This window comes from Acomys minous (assembly GCF_964271855.1).
Source record: "Acomys minous genome assembly, chromosome: 13".
In the NCBI taxonomy this organism is placed as follows: Eukaryota; Metazoa; Chordata; class Mammalia; order Rodentia; family Muridae; genus Acomys; species Acomys minous.
In genome coordinates this window covers 12,350,981-12,374,287 of record NC_140495.1, presented here as the reverse complement: position 1 = coordinate 12,374,287, position 23,307 = coordinate 12,350,981, and the positions used below count along the sequence as shown (strand labels likewise).

General features: G+C 46.7%; 1 protein-coding gene across 2 annotated transcripts in view; it reads left to right on the top strand.

The window, feature by feature from the left end:
• Positions 1–17,245, top strand: part of DCLK3 (doublecortin like kinase 3) — a 52,262-nt gene extending 35,017 nt beyond the window's left edge. For both annotated transcript variants that reach the window (XM_084754938.1, XM_084754939.1), the window contains exons 3-5: positions 8,770–8,902; positions 11,993–12,160; positions 15,929–17,245. In XM_084754938.1, coding sequence (XP_084611064.1) covers positions 8,770–8,902; positions 11,993–12,160; positions 15,929–16,122 — 495 coding nt within the window. In that variant the 3' untranslated portion in view covers positions 16,123–17,245. The remainder of the gene's footprint in view (positions 1–8,769; positions 8,903–11,992; positions 12,161–15,928) is intronic.
• Positions 17,246–23,307: the final 6,062 nt, after the last annotated feature.

Genomic DNA, 23,307 nt, shown 5'->3' with positions numbered 1-23,307 from the left:
AGCTGGCCCTAGGGCTTCTGGGCACTTCTACCACTTTGTTCCCACCCAGGAGGAGTGGTGGGACTCCACCTGTATGCACCTGAATCTGGCTTTTTATGACTTCCAGGGATTGAACTCATATCATCAGTCTTGCACACGTATATTTACTCACCGAGCTGCCTCCCATGGCTTTACATTTCCTTTCCTTTCTTCCCTCTCTCACTGGGAAGACAGGTCCATGATAGCAGGCATGATCTTAGCCAGACTCTACCATGAGACAGAAAGCAATTTTGCCGCACAGCAGACAGTTAACACATGTTAGCCGGAAGCCATCGTCATTGCATGATGCCTGGGAAACAGCAGGCACGCCATTGTTTGCTGATGCCATTGAGATCAGCATAGTGAAAGGACTGTGGTGCCTAGGCATTTGTCATGAAGGAGCGCTCAGGGCTGAGGTGCTGCAGGCAAAGCAATAGCAGATGGAGACAGTTACGCCAATCAGCCACATACTTTTGATGGGGCAAAGGGGTCAGGGATTTGGTGTGTTCCCTTAAATTCACATGGCTGCAGAGCTGTGTCCATGAACTGCCCCCATGAGCTGGCTGAAGACAGACTGAGTCAAGCTGGTTTTCAGGTGAAATGAGGTTTATGTTGACCATTAACTCAGACACTCCTGTTTTTGCCAACTTTAATAAAATTGCAAGAATAATTTGGCTGTTTGCCTGCGTGGTCTGAATTAGTCTCCAATAACTCCCTTGGGGAAATTGAATTTTTATATTTTCTGGTGTCCTTGCCCCTTCTCTACAGCCTTTAAAAAATTCTTTAATCAATATTTTTGGCTAATGTTCACTCATGTATCCCAGACTCGCTCCTGGTTGGCTGTGTAGCCCAAGGATGGCCTTGATCATGTCTCCATCTTGTAAGTGCTGGGGTTATAGGTGTGCCACACCTGGTTTATGGAGTTCTGGGTGTGCCAGGCAAGCACCCTACAAACTGCGTTACAGCCCGGACACTCACCCAGTTTGGTTGTTTCTGTCTTTTGGGTCTGACCTGAGGCATTTTTCACATGTGATGTCCAGGATCACAATGCAGCCTTGGTTCTTTTGTCTGCTGTTTTCACCGAACCCTTTAAGCAGGTCTTTTTGAGCTGGGCATTTCCTACATGTGCCTACTAGTGCATGCACACTCATAGTTTCCACATGTGAGATCAGATGTCCCCCAGGACTATTTTCACGTGAGGACAATTGGCTTACCTTGTATTTGCTGACAATCAGTCTGTTGCTCGGCTTGTTCTCATGGCCAAGGTGATGGATTTGCCAGCAGCGTCTCACTGAAGAGTGATCTCGATGGCTGGTTGAGGATGTGATGCTGTTTCTCTGGGCAGTGGAAGCAGGAGAGATGATATATTTGGTGTGGACAAGCATCTCTGAGAGGTTGAGCAGGCACAGTTCTTCATAGAATTAGCTATCACAGCTGACATCTTTTAGCATTTTAAGGCAGTGGAGTGTGTGTGTGTGTGTGTGTGTGTGTGTGTGTGTGTGTGTGTGTGTTACAGAGAGGGGGTGTTTGACAAACTGCATATTAGCTGTATTTTTTTGGATTTTCATAATTACATACATGTATACAACATATTATGAGCATGTTCATCTCTCATAAGTGTCCTGTTCCCTCTTAATGCTGCCCACTCAATTGTACCCAACTAGTTTTTCTCCCTGCCATGTTTATTCCTGTGTGTGTGTGTGTGTGTGTGTGTGTGTGTGTGTGTGTACAAGTCTTGTGCTGGTGAACAGCTATAATTTTTTTCAGCTCAGCACACAATTTGCTCATTGGTATTGATCTAGTTGGCATTTTTCTTTTTGGAAAAAAAAGTCATTTATTTTCTCCAAAATAAACTTTGAGAGAAAGGGGGAGAGACAGAGACAGAGAGAGACAGAGAGAGAGAGAGAGAGAGAGAGAGAGAGAGGGAAGGAGGGAGGGAGAGAGAGAGAGAGTCCATGTGTACATGTATGGCTTCAGAAACAGCAAATGCTGTGTGTGAGCCACCTTTTGGGAAAGATAATGCATTGCTCTTTGTGGATGTCTGTCAGTATGCATTTATTGAAACAGGTGTCTATCACACTCATGGGACAAGTTTGTCCTTTTTCTGGCTAACTAAAAATTGGCATATCACGTCTAGAGTCTAGATGTTATCCAATGCCAGGCTTTTTGCCTTTTTCAGACGAAGATGAAACTTCTGCTGGATTTGACAACTGCTGTTGTCTGGGCTTAGACAGAGTCCGTTTCCAAGCTTGTTAGTAAACTAGTTATGCTGCAGATTTGTTTGGTTTTTCCAAGATTCAGTGTTTATCATTGTTGCCATGGCAACCACTGTCCATCAGTTGGTGTTCTTCACTTACCCATATGTGTTGTCAAATCAGTGCTTCCTTCCTGTAAGGCATGGCTGCTATGTCTTTATTAGACCTGCCTTTGCTAGGCCTGGGAAAATGATTATTTTAGCATCAGCTCTGACTGAGCAGAGGATTGTAGCTGCAGCTGCTTTTACAGACACTTTCTGAGCACACTAAGCACTCTTAAGGAACGTAGCTGCTTATCATGATGTTTTAATCAACAAAAATATTTACATCTGATAATTAGGCCCCGGAGTAACATTTCGGGGCTGTATTGCCAAGTTCATCTGGTCCCACTGATCTCATTTCCTGATATTAGAATCCTTCTTCCCTTAGGGTTGCTTAGACTCCAGAGATCTTGCAAACAAAGTTTTAATTATGAGAATTTCCAGCTTGCAGAAATATCCGTGCTAATTGCTTCTTCTGCCAGTATGTGGTGCCTCGGAGGGGTTGGGATCAGTGTTGACTGCGTCTCAGGGAAGGAGGGAGGGAGGACACAGGAGCCTGAGGAAAGGTGGTAATTAGACCCGCTCAACAAGGATGGGGAGTGTACAGGCCAGGAATGGTCAGCCAAGACAGCGGAGTGAGCAGTCACTGATTCTAGAATCATCTCCTCTAGGGGAAGGAGAGAAGAGAAGGATCTGGGAAGAATGACAGGGTGGGTTGACCAGTTGCTCCACTAGCTGACATATGGCCACATTACTTTTCCTGGATCTTGTCACCGTTCCCCAGCCCAGGGGCTACAGCTCTGAGTGCTTGGAGCAGGAGAAATGGGGGTGACTTGGTGGGGACAGGCCACGTCTTGGGTGAAGACAAAGGCGGGTCCTTTCCTGTTGGTTCTGGGATGAAGTAGATTTGTCTAGCTGTCTAACTACTGAATATGGCCGGGACTGTGCCCTGGTATGTGTGCTCTTAGGGGTGATAAGGGTAGCCTAGAGTGAAAACGACCCGACTCACCTCTCTCCCATCCCTTCCTCTAAAGTTAACCTCTTCCATTATTTTGCTGACCTTAATTCTCTACATTCTTTTTTTTTTTCCCCTCTCCGCTATTATACACAAAAAGGACTCAGTGGTAGTAATCCTCCCTGATCCACAAGACACTTCTTCTACCAGCTCGATTTTTTTCTCCTTAGCTAGAAGCAGGCACGGGCCCCTGTTTTCTTATTAATGCCCCAAGTATTAACAATTTTTAAAATTGGCAATAACTTTGAAACATATCTCCTTAGGCCAGGCTTCATTAAATCAAGAAGCATGGGTTTCACCAATAATAAGGTGGACTCATTAAAGAAGGAATAGAATAAAACAGGGCCGTTAGCTCAGATGGTTTTGGTTAGGCTGGCTACCAGAAATATCTTGTTGCCACCTTCCTAGGAGAACTTAATCTTAGCCCTTTGAGGATCTAAGATCGAAACTGAGTTTGTTTCCCTGGCTAGGATTGAAAAATTAAATTATAGCACACAAAGTGGTGGGTTTCATCAAGGCATTTGCATACACTCTTTGTTTTTGCTGATCATCCTTTCCCACACCCCTCCCCAGAGCCCCCATCCAGGAAGCCTCTTTTCCTCCTCTCTAGGCTCTCTTTTCTCGTATGAACTGTACTCACCCCCTGAATATACACACATAAAAATTACACATACACACACACATAAAAATTAAAGTCTAAGGATCTGTATTTGAGGAAACGTGCAGCATTTGTTTTTCTGAATCTGGGTTGCTTTGCTTAATGGACTAATTCCCAGTTCTAGGTTTTTTGTTTTTTGTTTTTCTCTCTCAAATATCATGATCTCATTCTCCTTTATGGCTGCATGAAGTTCCATCATATACACAAGCCACAGTTTCTTACCCTGTCTTCTGTTGATGGGCATCTAGGTTGGTTCCATTTCCTGGCTGTTGTCAACAGTGTGGCTGTAAATGTGGTGGTCAAGGATGACTGTACCTTTATGTTCAAGTGTAAATTACTTTGTGGCGTTGGCATTTTAGTACGATGTCATTTCTAAGATCACCCCACTCTTTGTTTTGTGGAAGTGTACTTTGGAGGGGAATGATCCAAAGAACCATGGCGACTCAAGCAGGAATTTAGCAGCATACATAAACCTACTCCAGGCCTAATGTTTAAGGGTGCCTCGCTGTTGGCCTGCGCTCTGCCGCCCTCTTCTGCTCAGAAACTAAAAGTGCATCTTTAATTTTATTTATTAAGGTTTTGTTTGCTTCTTTTTTATTTGCTTGCTTTTTGAGAGAGGGTCTTCCTTGCTGTACAGTGGAAACTGACCCGGACTTCCATATCTTCTGGGATTACTTGCACGCACTGACTATAACTGTGTTTAAATGGATGGCTATGGAAGTGCAGAGTGGAGGCTAATTGACTACAAAATAAAGATTCTCTTGAGGGACAGGGATGTAGCTCAGTTGACAGGGTACTGGCTGCACGAAGCCCTGGCTTTGACCCCCAGCGCTACATAACCAGGCATGGTGGTGCATGTCTATAATCTCCTCACCTGGGGTCTGCTAAGTGAGAGGCTTAGAAGTTCAAAAGCATCCTGAGCTACAGAGCTTGGTCTAAATGATACCCTGTCTCAAAATAAGGTTTTTCCCTCTTGAGATTCTGAGCTTGGGGCTTTCGTGGCACATGTGTGATTGCCTGATGCTTATATCACTAGTGCAGGACCACCTGGATTCAAAGCAGGACATAGACACAGACAAGCCTGTCAGGCATTTGTGCTGTGTCAGCCATCTCTTAATAAACTAACTGTCTGAGGGCCTGGGCGAGCCCAGCAAGAACATGGCTCAGAACAGTGAGCTTAGATAAACTTGAAGATGTGGGTTGGGGTTAAAGCTGAGACACAGGCAAAGAGATTCCGAGTAGGTTGGCTTCCAAACCCAGGAAAGGCAGAAAGGCTTTCTAAGACAGAGGCATCGAGTGGACACTTAATGGGGCCCTTGGTACTTGGTCAAGTGAGAGTCCTGAGCATTCTCTACCCTGACACTAGAGACCAAGGAATTTGCCAGAAGTCCTGGGACCATACCACAGAGAATTCAGAAAGTCAGCTGGGGGGGGGGGAGGGGAGCTAGCCTCCTTGCTCCCCATCCTTGGAAAGGATGTGCCTTATTGACTGTCACCCCAGAGGGTGGCAGTGAGAAAGCAGGTAGGGATGGACCTCCCTGCATGATTGGGTCTGAGATGAACAGGTGTCTTTTTGGAGAGATGTGTAGACAAGTTTCCTGTTTGCATGGAGGTCTGACTTGATGGTGCGACAGGTATGTAGTGTTCCAAAGCCAAGTATCAAGGTGCCTGCTAAAACTCAGAAACCAAACCAGAACATTCACACGCTCAAGTGGAACGGAGCTGCCTATATAGTGAAGTGAATGACAGTGGTGAGGAGGGACACAGGTCACTGAGTAAAAGTGCTTGCTAGGGGGACCTGAAAGCAAGTCCTTGGCACCCACACAAAAACTGGGCATGACTGTATGTCTGTATTCACTGTGCTGGGGAATGGAGACCAGGAGGTACCAGGAACCTGCTGGCCAGTCAGCCTAGCTGAAACTTCAAGCTCAGTAAGAGAGGGGGAGGGGGAGAGACAGGAGGGGGGAGGGGAGGGGAGGGAGATAGAGAAAGGGAGAGGAGAGGAGAGGGGATGACAACCAATGTCCTTGTGCTTCCATGGGTACCTGTGTATACACACGTAAGTACCCATGTACCACCTCTCACATAGATAGTTACATAAGAAAACTATAACAGGCAACTCAGATTATCAAGGAAATCATGACAGTAGAGCCTGGAGTCTTCTTAACCACACTGGTCCTTCTCAGCAGTGGCTGGTGTTTCAGATGGGAAAAATTGAACTGTGGAGAGAGAAGAACAACTTATAGATTAATTAAAAATACTGGTGCACTGTTTTGAAAACATACACAGGATATCAAACACAATTCAATTTCGAATAAAAGTCTGAGCTCCTGGAACATTTCATCTTCTGCTGGCTCAGGGCGGCTAGGCTTTGGAACTGTGGGGTCCCAATGGCTTTCTGATAAAAGTACCCATTTTATTTTGATGTATTTAATTGGCCAGATACTTTTAATGTCGATAAGTTGGCTGGAAATATTTGCAAATATTTTTTTGAGGGGAGCATTTTTTTTCCCTCAACAATTACCTAGTAAGTATGATGAATGTGGATGGTCCATCTGGCAATTTCAGGCACTTACAACATTGTGTTTTCCTTTCCTTCCCAACTAGAATTTCTAGCCTAAATTACTCTGTCATCTCTTCCAGGCTGCATCTGCCTCTGCGTGTAGAGTGAGCAGAGCTGGGTTTTTGGTCCGAAACTATGGTTTCTTCTTGATCAGGTTGACGTAGGAGGCAATGATGTGTAGAGGCTAGGATGGGGTGTGCAGGACACCCCCACTGGGGTTTCTAGGTTCTCAGAACAAGGACCTGGACTCAGCACACATCGTTAGTGATGCCTAGATAGTTTACCAAGGAAGAATCATGCTTCAGAGAATGCAAAGGAGCTGGAGTTGAGTAAGGTCAGAAGCTTGGAGGCTCCCGTGATGGATAGGCAGAGACGTGGGTCAGCATTCCGTGCTCTCTCCGCTGTCAGCCTTGTTGGGAAGGGTCATCATGTCATTTCGTAGGTCTTGACCCAGACTCCGCAATTAAGACACATGCAGCTTGTAGAGAGGTCAGCTCACTGCCAGGAACCACGTGTGTGGCCGCGCGACACGGTGGGGATGCCATCGGTCATCAGCGTCTTCCTCTAGCTTCTGCTTTCAAGTCTCCATTAAAGGAATTTAGAGGCGCTATACAGAGTACAGAGATGGTAACGTTTATTGTAGTGAAGTGGAACACTTTCAGGAAGGCAATGCCCAAAAGGACTACTCTGTGTCAGCCACACCCCCAAGCGGGGGGGGGGGGGGAAGGGAGGGGGAGAGTAGGCAGTGGCCAAATGGACCACTGTGCTGACCCGTATTACCTAAGGTTTAAGGTAGGCTTTATCCTATTTCTAAAGTCTCTAAAACAGACAGCTTTCCCAGAGGGTTTTTTGTTTGTTTTGGTTTTGGTTTTGGTTTGCCCAGGTGACTGATTGATAGGCCCATGGATGGATTCTGGGAGGGGTCACACTAGTATGTTCTTAACAGGAGGTGTTTCAAGGGAGGGGTGAATTCTTAAAGGCCCCAAGTATCTTACCCATCTACCTAGCAAGGAGGGGCAGGATGGCTACCTCATCCTACATTGCCAGTTGCCACTATGACTCAGACACAGGGAGACCCACCATTCCCCCTTGGCCTCCACCCCTGAGTGCTGATAGGAGCACAGGGCCTCTGTGTTCAGATCCAATACAAACGCAGGGCGTGAGCTGCAGACAAGCTGGGTGTTCCTCCTGTAGGTATGGCAGCCACAGTGAGTCTCGTTCGTGGATAAAACCACCATGTTTTATCCAATAGGCTTTTATCCAGCGCTTGAATCAGCAGCGTTGCACATCGTCTGGCTTCTGTGATGTGATACGGACGGCTGGTCTTTGGTTTTACTTGGGTAGGTGCTTACTAATATTGAAGAAGCCTGGAGCTTGAATTTGTGACTGGTTATCTTAAGTTTTCCCCCAGATGGAATCTGCTTACATTGTATGGTAGTACAAGGCATCTTGAACTTGTAGCAAGATAGTACTGGGTGCATGGAGCGCCATGTGGAGTGTAGCACATATTTGCTTATCTGTAGTTGTGTGGGAGTGTGTGCTGCCATGATAATTAAATAAATATATATATTTAATTGTATATATTTATTTGTTTATTTTTTTTGAGACAGAGTTTCTCTGTGTAGGACCTGCTTTGTAGACCAGGCTGGCCTTGAACTCCAAGTGATCTGCCTGGCTCCACCTCCCTGCATGCTGGGATTAAAAGCATGCACCACTGTGCCTGCCTCAGGTTCTTAGTTTTAATGAAACAAGCTCCTTTACCCAGTGAACCATCTCACTGTCCCTTTAGACCATTGCTTGTTCTTACATAAGTTAGTTTATACTCAAAGTGCCACTGGTCCTTGTTAGAATGCGGTGCTGTCCAGTAGAAATAGTTTCCATCTGCACTGTCCAGCATGGTGCCCATCTTACAGGTTGCTGTTGGACAAGCACATGTGCCCAGTGCAGCTGAGAAACTGGGTTCAAACCACTGAATTTTAGCATCCCGTTTGATAACACAAGGATGCTGTACTGGATGGCACAGTGGACCTTCCTCTGGTTCTGTGGTTGAAAATGTGAGCAGCTGTGTTGAGGTCAGGCTGGATGGATGTGTCCTAGGATGCCTGTGAGCTCCCATGAGTCACTGCTGCTTTGACCCGATTGCACACGCACGCTGTCTCAACATCCCTTCTTTGTTTCCATCACAGTCTTAATGGTTTGGGCGTTTTGATTCCTCCTAGGTTCAGCGAAATGAAGACAAGTCTACCACCTTGAAGCTGGCTGATTTTGGACTGGCCAAACATGTGGTGAGGCCAATATTTACCGTGTGTGGAACGCCCACGTACGTAGCTCCTGAAATTCTTTCTGAGAAAGGTAAGTGTTGCCCTTTACTCTTTGGTACTCAAGCTCAGCAGTCAACAAATGCCATAGTGTTCCCAACAAGGCACAGTTACAAAATCTCAGGGAGCAGGATCTCAGGCTTGCTTAAAACATATTTATTTTTTATTTATTTGTGTATGTGCCTACATCCCCCCCTCTGCCTCTCTCTGTGTCTGTCTGTCTCTCTGCCTCTCTCTCTCTGTCTCTCTGTGTCTGTCTGTCTGTCTGTCTGTCTGTCTGTCTGTCTGTCTGTCTCTCTCTCTCTCTCTCTCTCTCTCTGTGTGTGTGTGTGTGTGTGTGTAAGCAGGACAATGAGATGAAAGACAGAGAACTGGGAGAGGAAATGTGCTCCAAGAAGGCTGTTTATACCCAGGTCTACTACTATGTGAGAAGATGGAAGTATTTCCTAGGCTAAAAATTTAAAAATTCTGTGGCCAACCTCCACTTACAGGCAAAGGAGATCTCATTTCAAACTCGATGAATATTCATTCCTCATGTGTGAGGATCCAATAAACTACTTTGGCAACATACTTTCTAAAGCATATAAACAGAAAACATATGGAAGGTAACCTGACAGTTGTTTTCTTGCATGAGGCAAATGTATCCATTAGCTGAGAGAGGCTCTGTGTGGGTTGAAGGCCTGGTCACAGGTGGCAGGCATGGGCAGTTCCCCATCAGCAGGCACCTGGGAGCAGTGATGAGGAGACCGAGCATGTGTGAGGCTGGGGAATGGAGACTTGAGAAGACTAGTCTTACTGGAGAAAGAGAGTCAGTGGCCTGGGTAGGCTGAGCCTAGACTTATCCCAAACACGAATTGCTCAAATTTTGAATGACAGGTGCCATGGCCATTGTACTGTGGTGGTGGCAGTACAGGAGAACACTGAGAGACGCGAGACATTTTAATGGAAGCAAAGATGAATTGAACGAGAGACAAAGCCAAGTAGCACGAATGTATGAGGAAAGCACACCAACTAAAATAGGGTATTGGGAAAAAAATTCTTTGAGGAAACAAGGTAGGAGAACTTGCATTTTCATCACACCGATAAAGAGACATCAGTGCACCACACAACAGGAATATATGCTCAACCATGTTCATAGCTGCCTTATTCATAATAGCCAGAACTTGGAAACAACCTACGTGTCCCTCAATAGAAGAATGGATAAAGAAACTGTGGTACATTTACACTATGGAATACTACTCAGCTATTAAAAACAAGGAATTTCCAAAATTTGTGGACAAATGGATTGAACTAGAAATTGTCATAATGAGTGAGTTCACACAGAAGCAAAAAGAGCTAAATGGTATATACTCACTTATATCGAGACACTAGTCCAAGGTGTACGTCCCCATGAAAAACTGTACCTACCAGGATAGTGGGTAAGAGGGGAGGTCATCCTATTGAGACTTTAGGTGTGAGAAGCCTGGGAGAAAGAGGAAATAGAAGGATCCAGCGGGTCCTGGAAAACTACAGGCGAGTCTGGGCCCTGGGGTCCTCCGCAAACTATGGCAACAGCCAAGGAAAAAATAGGCAGTAAACCTCGAACCCCTACCCAGACTAGCTGATGGACAGGACATTCTCCACTGGTGAGTGGAGAAGGAGATCTGACTTTCACACAAACTCTGGTGCCCCATATTTGAACATGTCCCTTGGATGGAGATGCCTGGTGGCACTCAGAGGAAAGATAATAGGTCACCAAGGAGAGACTTGATACCGTATGAGCATATTCAGGGGGAGGAGGTCCCCCTCAGACACAGACTTAGGGGAGGGGAGGGGAGTAGGGGGGAAGTGGGAGGAAGGGAGGAATGGGAGGATACATGGGATGGGCTAACAACTGAGATGTAATGTGAATAAATTAATTTAAAAAAATAAAAATTAATTAAAAAAAAAGAGACATCAGTGCAGACCCAGACTGCTGTCCTGCTGGCAAGAATGAAAGTCCTGGACCAATATGCCATGTGGGGACTCTTCAATCTGATGGCTAAACTGGTGAGCTGGTCGCTCTGCAGTGACGCCAGGACAAGGAGAGTTAAGTTTGGATTCAGAGCAGGCACAGGTAGGAAGGAAGGCTGTCAGAGGGCTGACCTGCATGGAAGATGGAACTGGGTTAGGAAAGAACAAGTTTCACAGGCCAAGGGAAAGTTATAAGAAGTGCCAATGGCAGAAGAATCTGTCTCCTACGAATTAGCTGTCCTTGGGAATTGAGCAGTTATCACTGAGCTGTTCCCAAAGGGGCCATTGGTGACTTTTTGAAAACTCACTTTAGGCTCTTTTTGATTTGTGTCTTGATAAATTCACCCTGAGGCTTAGTAACAAACTTCTAATATCCATTTAAAGGTGCTGCTGCATTCATTTCCTAAAGGTGAACAGTCAGAAAGTTCTTGAAAATATGTATATGCCTGTTTGTGGGAGGATGATAGGCCATGCACATCAAAAACTCAACTGAGCATCAGTGTTCTGGTCCATTCTGTTCCTGTGGCAAACACCATGACCAAAAGCCGCTTAGTTGAGGAAAAGGCTTATTTTGTCTTGTACTCCCAAGTCACGGTCAATTACTTAGGGAAGTCAGCATGGGTATGCAAGGCAGGAACCCGAAGGCAGACTGCTTTCCTTTCCAACCAAGGAACTCACTCACAACCAAGGAATTCAGCAGAGACCAAGGGAGAAGGATGCTCACATACTCATGTTTAACTTAGCTTTCTTATTCAGCTCAAGCCTAGGGATGGTATTGCCCATAGGGAGCTTGGCCTTTTTAACCTACATCAATTAATAATCAAGACAACTCTCTATAGATAATGCTTGCAGGTACACATTCAACTAGGACTCCCTCCTCAGGCACTCAAGGCGATGTCAAGTTGACAGTTAAAGCTAGCTAGGGCGATTACTTTGTTCATCTTACCTCCAAGAAGTTACATTATATTACGACCAGTCATTATATTTGTTACTTTTCTTTTTGCTATGACAAAATACCAGACAAAGGAACCCAGGAAGGGTATTTTTGTTTCTGTTGTTGTTGCGCAGCTCAAGAGATAGAGTTTATCACCTTTGACCTTCCTGCCTTTGGGTTTCCTGTCTGTTGTCGCAGGCTACGGCCTGGAGGTGGACATGTGGGCTGCAGGCGTGATCCTCTACATCCTCTTGTGTGGCTTCCCCCCTTTCCGAAGTCCTGAGAGGGACCAGGACGAGCTCTTCAGCATCATCCAACAGGGCCAGTTTGAGTTCCTTGCTCCGTACTGGGACAACATCTCTGACGGTGAGAATTGGGGGGCTCCCTGTGATGGGAAGGAAGGCCACGGGCCTCTTCCCACTCTCTTAACGTGGGGTCTGGAGAAGTATTTGGTGAATGTGGGTGAAGCTTTGAGTGGGGTGGTCAACTGTCCTCATGCATAGATGAGGGACCTGGAGGATTCTCAGTTTAGATCCGGCCTTCGGTCTGAATCTCCTGGGGCTTGGAAGGGGGTTATGTTAACTTTTCCTGGAAAAGACACTGTCCCAAGCATGCTTCAGCAGCATAGATAAACACATACACTTGTGTCTCTTCCTACAGTGGCAGAACCCGTTGAGTAGCAGTAGATTCACAAAGCTATCTTAATGGCAGAAAAATTTCAGACTGGTAATTGGGGCAAGGTTGGCACAGCTTCTTTTATCCCAATCTTAATTACTAATATTAACTCTCATACCATATATCACAGGGTAAACACACACACACACACACACATACACACACACACACACACACACACATAAGCAAGCGAGCGCACAGACACACACACATGCAAACTCACACACACACACACACACACACACACACACACACCACCACCACCACCACCGCCGCCGCCGCCTCCACCACCCAGGGATAGACAGACAGGGATAAAGAGCAAAGTTTCATTAAGTCTCAGAAGTGGGCAGATAGGAATGTAAGGAGAATCTATATTGATAAGATAAGGAACCCAAATTAGAAACAGTTAAAAGGCTGCCATTGTCACCCAGGCTGCTGTCACTCACGGGGTTTCAGGGTCAAGTTTCAGAGTTGAGTCTAGCTGAGAGTTAAAGGGCAGGATTGGACCTGCAGCCAGAGCTGATAGATGGATAGGTGGCTGGACCAGCAGGCAAACAGGAGGATGGGTAGGTAGCCATTGGGTAGGCTGTGTCAGCAGTGGGGACAGAGCTGTACTGAACCCCAGGAACACCTGGGAGTGTTCTCTCTGTTGGTCCCTGATACACATTTCAGGTATCCACGACAGCACTTTAACAGCAACAGTCCCCACCAACCTGCCAAGTCAGGGTGTTGTACTCTTTCTCTCAGTCTGGTATGTTTAAGTTCTTGGGCCTGGTTTTCCTGATACATGATTTCAACATGCCTATGTTCCCTAAGGTCTCAACTCATTCCAATACATTTATAAGTAGCATATTTTGTACTCTTGGAAACCAGTTATAGGCCTGTGTCTCACGAGAGTTGCTGCACGGATGGTCCCAATCATGTGTTCACCTAGGTGCTCAGCCCTCCTCTGTCCTCAGGATGGAGTAAATATCTACTTATAAAATGAAGTCTCTCGGGGCAAAGGCACAGTCCAGAAAAAGCCATTGTTTTCAACAATGTGCAGCCTGACATCAACAGACATGAACAAGCATCTATTCACTCCAGATATACCCAAAGACAGACCAAAGCAGCAATCCCATAAAAGGTCAACAGCTTAGGGAACCAGTGAGTTTACTGAATTTACTTACATAGTATAAATGAAGGGTGAGTTATAGCAACAAGGGTGACCCCAACATAGTTGCATCATTGCATAGTCCCACCAAGGTCATGGATGATGACCTTGTGAGGTTGCATTATGGGGCCACTCTTTCTATTAGCCATCCATTTTCTATACACTCTAGCCCCGCCCCCCCCAAGATCACTTGTAGTTGGGGGAAGGAAGACGCGAGTAATGGCTGGACTCTCAACTGTGGCTCCTTCTCCTCCCTCCTTCTACTAGAAGGTATCAGTAGCCACTACCGTCATGGAGCTAGCAACCCCTGTATTGTTCTTCTCAGTTGGTTGCTATGGTTACTGGACTAAAGTAATCTGCACTCCAAAATGGCCATGGGATGACCAGGTTAAAAAAAAGCCATGTTATAACAGTGTGGTGCAGAACCTGTCCTGCTTGAACTAGGCAGGGCAAAGGCTTCTGGACTGTGGAGATTGCTGGAAGGACATGTGGGGAGTGGGCTGACAGGTGTGGGAGCTGCTGCTATTGAACTGGAGGCGCCTTTCAATATGGGTGAAAACATGGGTGCTTTCTTTCTTTGTTCCATGAGTCAGGAGGGAAAGCCTGCAGAGCTGGGGTGAGGGGTGGGTGGTTGAGGTTTTAGGGGTGTGTGGAGGGTGTTCTTTTTTCCCTACTTACCCACAGCCCTGCTACCAGCTATGTTTGGGGGTGGGGGGAGAGAAGTGAGTAGGTTTGAGAGAGAAGTGGGTAGGTTTGAGAGAAAAGAGCTAAGTGGAACGTCCTTCAAGGAAGCCAAAGACAGGTAAGCATGGCATGGTGGAAGTCTGAGGTAAAAGGCTCCAAGGTCCACCAGACAAAGGAGGTGTCTACATTCAAAGGTGTGTGTGTGTGTGTGTGTGAGAGAGAGAGAGAGAGAGAGAGAGAGAGAGAGGAAGAGAGAGAGAGAGAGAGAGAGAGAGAGAGAGAGAGAGAGAGAGAGAGAGAGAGAGAGGAGAGAGAGGAGAGAGAGAGACAAACAGACAGAGACAGAGAGAGACAGAGACATACAGAGACAGAGAGAGAGAAAGGAGAGAGGAAGGAGAAGAAAAGAAGAAGAAGGAGGAGGAGGGGAAGGAGGAAGGAATCATCCTCATCCTCATCCTCAGCAGCAGCAGCAGGATGAATTGATATGTGCCTATAATCAGGTTGCCTTTGATTCCCAGGCAGGGGAGAAGGGGCAAAGCTTTTAGTGAGAGGGAAGGCTGCAGCTGCTGTTGAGCCTGTCAGCAGTAGACTGCAAATGGGGCAGGGCCAGATCTGTGAGACTTCCCCCCACCCCCACTCCACAGCACTTGACAGGTAAGGATGGGTGAGGGTGGGGTGAGAGGTGGGAGTCTGGTTTCTAACAGTCTCCCCCACTGTCTAGGATCAGCATGGACTTGAGTAGGAAGTGCAATTCATTTGATTTAGTGTTACTGACTGCTTAGGTTTCTTTACATGGTTTTCGGTTTTGTTAGTATGCAGAAATACTTATTAGCTTAGGAAAAGGGAACACAGTTTATTTAAAATGTTGCTAGTTTGATGTAAAACTTTACAGTACATAGATATGGTGCATGGTCTCAGTTTCCTTGGCCTGGGTATGTGGCTGTTAGGGGTGGTTCATGAAAAAAACAAAACAAAGACAACTGTTCTGTCTACCCCTGGTCACACACAGCTAATTCTAAAGTGAATTCTTTCAGAGTCCATAAAGTAAAGTTTCATTTAGTCAGCACCACTAGCCACGTTTCTCTTATTTCTTTCTACTCCTCCTTCTCTCTCCTTCTATCATTTCCTTTCTATCATTTCTTCTTTCTTTCCTCCTTCCTTTTCCTTTTTCCTGAAGCTTTTCATCCCCCCTTTCCTATCTTTTCCTATGTTTCCCTCCCTCTGGCTGTTTTTTCCTTCTCTTTTCTCTTTCTCCTGTTCTTTCCTTCTTTCCTTTTCTCTTTCTTTCTTTTGTTCTTTCTTTCTTTTTCTTTTTCTTTTTCTTTTTGACAGGGCCTCACTCTGTAGCCAAGGCTTTCTGGGAACTCACTAGGTAGCTTGCCTAGGCTTAGCCTCAGACTCAAGTAATCCTGCCTTAGCTTAACCTGATCTCTAGTGCTCAGGGGTCATGTGTGGCTGGAACAGGACTGGCATGTTTCCATCTTCTGTCACGCCGCTCTGAACAAGGACAGCTTGTGCTAATGTCGATGTGTGGGCTTCTGCTTGACGGGTTGGAAGGAGGGAACACTTCAGACCCACCTGCACTCACCATGATCTCCCCAATTCCTCCCCTCCCCCCACAGCTGCCAAAGATCTGGTGAGACATTTGCTGGTGGTGGACCCCAAGAAGCGGTACACAGCCCATCAGGTCCTTCAGCATCCCTGGATTGAGGCGGCGAGGCATCTCAGCACAGTGAATGCAGAGAAGGAGGGGTCCCCCAGCAGCGAGGGTCGCTTCCAGAGCCAGCACAGGAAGCTTGCAGAGCAGGTGTCATAATCTTGTCTGGGACATCTCTCCAGCCTAGTCTCCTTGAGGACAGAGAAGAGGGTGGAGGAAGTCTACAAACAAGGCTGTGCAAGACGCTTCTCCACAGAACTAGAGGAAGAGAAGAGACACTTGGCATATTTTTAAAGAGTATTTTAAAAAGCAAAGTCCTAATGTTGAATGCCGTATGATATTTTTAGATTTGTATATCTGAAATCTTTACTACTTCTTCTGGGTAAGAATTGTCATGAATGGGGAATTTTGATAATAATGATGAATTCTGTTCCCTCTTTGTAGTGAAGTTTGTGGTGGGCCACGTGGGTGTGCTTTCCATTGCTTGAGATCCCTCACACCATGAGTGAGGAGAATCCTGGCTTTTTTTTTTATCTCAATAAAACAGATGCTGAGTAACAGAGAAAGAACTGCCCCATTCAATTGGTGGGGGGAGCTGGGGGAATCTAGTTCAACACAGCTGTATTTTAGTCTCTGACAGTTGTGGTAAAATCTTGTTTTCATCTCAGAACAGCAAAGAGACCAATACATACGGTTCTATAAACAGAAATTACATGGGGGGGGGGCGGAACCCCAACACTGGTTTTCGGTTTTTGTTTTTGTTTTTTTGCTTTTTGTTTTGTTTTATTTTGATGAGTCTGCAGGCTGACTGATTGGAACCTCGTGATTATGGGGAATTGAAATGTACAGATTGAGAGCCAAAATTATCTTGGGTTATTTTTCCATCCCCTTAATAGGTAAGTATCACCAAACTATGTATCTGACCTAACAGATAAAGCTGTTGGAATGCACCAACTCAGCTGACCACTAGCTTCTACTAATCCAAAATCTAAGATGTGCCAGCATCCAAAGCCTACAGGAGAGACATCCCTGCTTTGCTGTGAACTGGCAACTTGATCACACCACCAGGATATTTGGTAAATTCATTGATTTGCTACTTTGTTTTATCTGGTGGTGGTGGTGGTGATGATGATGATAATTAAAAAATAATAATAAAAATAAAAAATAATAATGTAACCATTTCTAGGATGGGAAGTTTCATTTTGGACAATATGAATGTGTGTTGCCAGCCCATGAGTGCTCACGGCTGGCTCAGAATAAACACTTTCTTATTCTGTTTGGAGCAAGAGCTGTGTTTTGTGTTGACACTTCTTACCCTTCTTTACAGATGGAGACACTGGGCTTAGGAGAGGCCCAATTTACCTATCATTATGTAGTTTACAAAACATCTCAGCTGCGGGAGGCGACCTCAGTGCAGAGGAGCCCCATACCTCTGCTCTTGTCTCTAGCTTCTTTCTGTTCTTGTTGTTTTACTTTTCTGGGGGAGCTAAAGAAGCATTGATCCCCACTAGGCAGAGAGGGAAGAGGAAATGGAGGGAGGAGGAACCAGGAATTACTATCCCATCACCAAAGAGGCGTGAGGTCGCCATGAAGGGCTTCTGATACCCATGCGTCTCGTGTCATGGAGAGGACCAGGCATGGTTGGATGCACGTGGAGGAAGATATTTACTCTCTTACAGCAGGTTGTGTGTGTTCCTGTGTGTGCACAGGTGCGTGTGTATGTGGAGGCCTGAGGACATCCTTAGGTGCTATTCCTCAAGTACCAGCCATCTTGTATATGGAGACACTGGCCTGGAACTCACCAAATAGGCTAGGCTGGGTAACCAGTGAGCTTCAGATAGCCACTTGCCACTGCCTCCCTAGCACTGGGATTACAAACACACCACCACGCCCAGCTTTACCATGGGTTCTGGGCATTGCACGCAGACTCGTATGCTTGCAAGGTTTAAGAGCATTACAGATGCGGCCACCATCTTAGGTCCCTGCAGGAATTACACTGAACTCCGTGGTCAAAGGACCTGAGGGATCACAGCAGAGGCAACAGAGGCACACAGTGCAGACATCTTGGTTTCATGTTTCTGGGCACCACTAAGGGGCTCGGCTCTTCACTCTCCAGCTGTCACCCCTGGCTGCCCCTCCCTTTTGTTAAGAAGAGAAGCAAAAACATTCAAAACAAAACTAAAAGAGCACCCCCCCCCACCAGTGACTCTGGTTCTATTCTTAGCAAATGTCCAGAGCTAAACCTTCAGACTCAAGTGGGTGATTCCTGTTGCCGGGCTCTTGGCTTCAAAGTTACCCCACGGGGGAGATCATCATTCGGAGACCACACGCGCTTGAACAAGGCCAGCAGACTGGTTCTGCCTGGGATCAAACGGCTTCTGCTCCGCACCTGTCAGGTGCACACTGACTGCTTGGCCTGGCTCTCTCAGCCCCTGTGCACACTGCTCACTGGCTGAACAGCTGTCTCTTCTCAGCTTGGCTGTCCCTTTGAAGAGGAAGGGGTCTATTCACCCCACACTTCTTGGCTTTCTACTCCTTTCTTCCCTCCCCTCCTCTCTTTTCTTTCTCTCCTGCTTCCTTCCCTCCCTTCTCTTTTCTTTTCCTGTTACCTTCCTTGTCCTTCACTTTTCCTCAGGGTCCCTCTCTGATGTAGCCCAGGCTGGCCCTGCTGTCTCAGTCTCCCCATGCTTGGACTATGGGCAGCAAGGTCCCTCCCTTGGCCAGAGCGGGACCAGCAGCTGTCCTCGTGGGCACACATCTCCACAGGCTTGCTTCTCGAGGCACCTGTCTGACACACACGGCCAGGCATGCCACTTCTCCCTGGGAGTCACAGCTGTTTGACCTAGGTGCAGGACAGCCTACATGCTGTGCATGCTCACATGAGTGTCGCCTTGAAATAGCAGCTCACGAGGTGTGGCCCAGAACAAGGAAGAGAAGCCAGGGTGACCCTTAGGGGTGGAAATAGGAATGCCCGTCGTTTCCTGCCCACCACATGCCCTCCCTTGCCACCATCTCATTCCCCTAGTGGATACTGTGCCATGTGATCTGCTGTCACCATCAGACTCAGCTAGCTAGACTGGAGGTGAACACATGACACATCCAGGCAGGCAAAGGGTCTTTCCCGGAATTTAGTGATAGAGTCTAAGGTCCTGCTGCCTTCTGTGGAAACCACATAAATACTTGGATCCTGGAGCTGGCAGCTCAGGGACACTCATGCGACTCTGTCTCAACAACCAAACAAACTTGAGTCTATGGTAGTCTGCATCCCTACCCGCCTTCGCCTTCCTATCCTTGCTACAAATTCCTCTTGCTTCCTGATTTGCCTTAGCCAATGGGATTTGAGCACCCAAGTCAGTGCCCTAGAGGTTGTAGGCTTATTTGCCTGTTCAGCATGGTCTCACTGCTTCTGCCACCCGCTACAAAAACCAGCTACCCTGGGAATTCCTGGTTCAAAGGAGACAGCCGCTTGGAAGGGACCAGAAGCTGGCTGGTACTCAGGAATACCGTGGCCCTATCTGACCTTCAGAACTACCAAAAACTACAGCAGATGGATGTAATTATGAACCATGGGAACTTGGGGGTTGTTTGTGAGACTCAGCAGAATTGGGCCCCCACACTGGACTAATGGTGAGTCATGTAAACTCCCCCTAGAGAAAGAAAATTCTAGCAAGCCATTTATGATGATTAATGGTGATTGCCAATTAACAGAATCTAGAACAGCTGGCAATAGGCCTCTGGGCATTTTTGTGAGTGGATTATCTCCATAACATTGATTGAGGGGGAAAGATGTGCCCACTGTGGGCAGCACTGTTTCCCTGCTTGGGACCTTGGGACGTAAAGATAGGAAAGGGCGACCTAAGAGGCAGCACCCATCTCTTTCTGTCCTCACTGTGTGTGTGAGGTGAGCACCTGCTCTAAGCTCCTGGGCTTTGAATTGTGAGATAAAAGAACGTGTTTCTCCCTCCATTTACTTTTATCAGGGTATTTTATCACAGCAACGGGAAAAGGAACTAAGATTTTCTCTGTATGAACTTCATCTATCATCCATCCATCTATCCACCTGCCAAATAGCAGTGTGTGTGTGTGTGTGTGTGTGTGTGTGTGAGAGAGAGAGAGAGAGAGAGAGAGAGAGAGAGAGAGAGAGAGAACAGAAAGACAGTGACTGGGAGACAGATACTCACTGAGAGGCAGAAACAGAGTGATGCACACAGAAATAGAGGGAGGGAGAAAGGGAAGGAGGGAGGAAGAGAGAGAGAGAGAGAGAGAGAGAGAGAGAGACAGACAGACAGACAGACAGATAGACAGACAGACAGACAGACAGAGACAGAGACAGAGGAGAGAATAGCAAACCAGAGATATGAATGTATGCAAGTCTAGCTTGGTGATCACTTAGCTTCTTCGGGTTATTTACAGGAGCAGGAATGCTACTTAAAGAGCACATATGTCTCAAAGGTGACACATCACCAAGGAGCCACTGCAGCAGGAGTGAGAACTCAGCGAAGCTGCATCACTGAAGCTCCAGACTCAAGTTGCAGGCAGCTCTCCTGGAGAGTCTAACTTTAATAGTAATCTTACATTTTAGATAGTTTGCTCCGGAGTCTTGTAACTGCAGTAACTTTCCCAGCCTAGGAAGGTTAATTAGTCTGAGTCTTTTCAACCTACTTCTCCCTCTGGGGGGATTGTTTCAATTTAGAGGAAATAGCTACACAATCATCTGAGAGACAGAGAGACGGATACACAGAACCAGAGAAATAGGAAGCAAACTAGAAAGAAGGAAGCCATTATATACACTATAAGTTAAACACAGGCAACCCCAGGTGCATCTTTCCTTCTTTCTTTCCATCCTTCCTTCCTTCCTTCCTTCCTTCCTTCCTTCCTTCTTTCCTTCTTCCTTCCTTGGTTTCTCAAGACAAGGTTTCTCTGGCTGTCCTGGACTAGCATTGTAGACCAGGCTGGCCTCGAACTCACAGCAATCCACCTGCCTCTGCCTCTTGAGTGCTGGGATTAAAGGCATGCGCCACCACCACCACCGGGTATCAGGTGTGCATTTCTCATCCCCGACTCTCACGGACCATCACACAGACAAAAGAAAACCACAAATTAGCATCACGTAAAGCTCTGTCTATGATCTGTGCCAGCGCAGCAGACTCGGTGTCTTTTGCACAGTGAGCATGACCCTGGTTGGTCTGTCTCAGATTCTTCTGAATTAGATATGTGTGTGACATGATGGGACACATTTCTTCCATTCTCACAGCCCTTTCTATGACCAGTGTGCAGCTTGTAGCTGAATCTTTGGGCTTCTGATGATGTAAATGCTTCCTTAAGATGTTAGCTCACCTCTGGCAGAATCTCCTGGCATATCGTGAAATGCAAAATAAACTTCATAACTGAATCAGGTTTGATCCTATTATCAGTCTGAGAACCTTGTGTGTTATTTGTGTTGACTTATTTTTTGGATTATCATGACAACAGACACACCCTCAAAACACTTAACAAATCCTAGAGAAAGGACGAACCATACTTTCCACATTCTGAGCAGCAGGTGGCGCTCCCCGCATTTGGAATCACACCGGCGCCGCCCTCAGCGAGCTGGTGGAAGATAGAGGCTGCTGGCGCTGCATTGCAGTGGGCAGGAGGCAATGCGTTTGTTAACTTCATGTTTTGTTTGAGACAAGGTCTTGTTATAGAGCCAGGCTGATGCCAAGTTTATGATTTTTTCCAGCCTCAGCCACCCCAGTACTGGGGTAATAGATGTGTACCACTGAACCTTATTGACTTATTGAGTCTATTTTATGGACCTCTTCATTTATAGGGCTAGGCCACTGCTGAGTCCCAGGGTGGTAGTTTGAATAGGTTGGGGCCCTATATTTCAATGCTTGGCCTTTAGGGACCGGGAACGGCACTATTAGGAGGTGTGGCTTTATTAGGGTAGGTGTGGCCTTGTTGGAGGAAGCGCGGCACTGTGTGGGTGGGGTTTGAGGCGGTCTCTGCTCCAGCTTCACCCAGTGTGGAGTCTGAGCCTCCGCCTTCGGATCTAGGTGTTGAACTCTTGGCTCCTCCAGCACCATGTCTGCCTGGATGCTGCCATGCTTGCCGCCATGGCGATAAAGGACTAAATAAGCCTCTGAAACTGTAAGCCAGCCCCAACTAAACACTGCCCTTTCTATGAGTTGCCCTGGTCATGGTGTGTCCTCAGGATCCCGTGAGGCCAGGCGCACCGGCATTTTAGGTTACTGGCTCCTTAGCTTTCTGCCCTGTTTTTACCTGAGGTCTTGTGACCGCCATATATCTTGCTGTGAGCTGTTTCCAAGAGTAGTACCTGCCTCCATTGCTGCTCATCAGGAGAGCCTCCCACCCCAGCTCTGGGACCCTAATATTTCCTCATACCTAGGGCAGGAAAAGGACAAAGTTTGGCCCCAAGTTGATTCTTCATGGTCGCCAATTATAACGGTATTTTCTTTGAGACCTCCAGAGGTGGAATAGTGACATTAAGACTTAGTGTATCTATTATTAGCTTAGGCTCCACAGCCAGGCAGATTCTAGGCTAGTCTAACCAGACAACACTGGCCTGGCCTGCGTCCACCACGTGGCCTGTTACCTCTCCGCAGGTGTTTCTTCCTTCCCATCCGGCTGTTGCTATCTCTGCCCAGAAATCCCACCTTTCTCTCCTGCTTTTGCCATTGACCGTTTAGTTCTCTATTAAACCAATCAGAAGGCGTTGGAGGGAGTGTTTAAAAAATATGCTGCAGCCACGGGAATAACAATACATGAGCCTTCCTGCTGCTGGTCTCCAGAGCCGACAGACCTGCTTTGCCTGCGGTACTTGAGTGCAGACTCCAGCCCACTTTCCAGAATGTTCTATGTCTCTTTTGTCTGCCAAGATTGCTCGACCTTCTGTTGTGACTTATCACGGACGTTGTGAACACTTTTAGCTGGAGATAGCAATGTCCTAGCCTTAGCTAAGTAAAGGATCTCCAAAGTCATCCTAATATGACTCTGGTGTGTGTGTGTGTGTGTGTGTGTGTGCGCGCGCGCGCGCGCGCATGCATGCTAGGGTTTGCCAGAGCTTAACCTCAGGTTCTGTCTACTTTCTCTTTTGAGACATGGTCTCTCCTTGGCCTGGGCTCTCATAGGCTGGCCGAGCCAATAGGCCCAGGACCCACCTGTTTCTCCCTCTTCAGTGCTGAGATACAAGTGTGCACCACCACACCCAGCTTTTTAGATGGGGTTCTGGGCTTGAGTTCAGGCCATCATTGTGAGTGCTTTAGTGCTTTAATGCGTCTGAGTTGATGCTTAATCTACCTTAGCAAAGAAAGTGAGGAAATTACTTATTTGAAGTTGAAT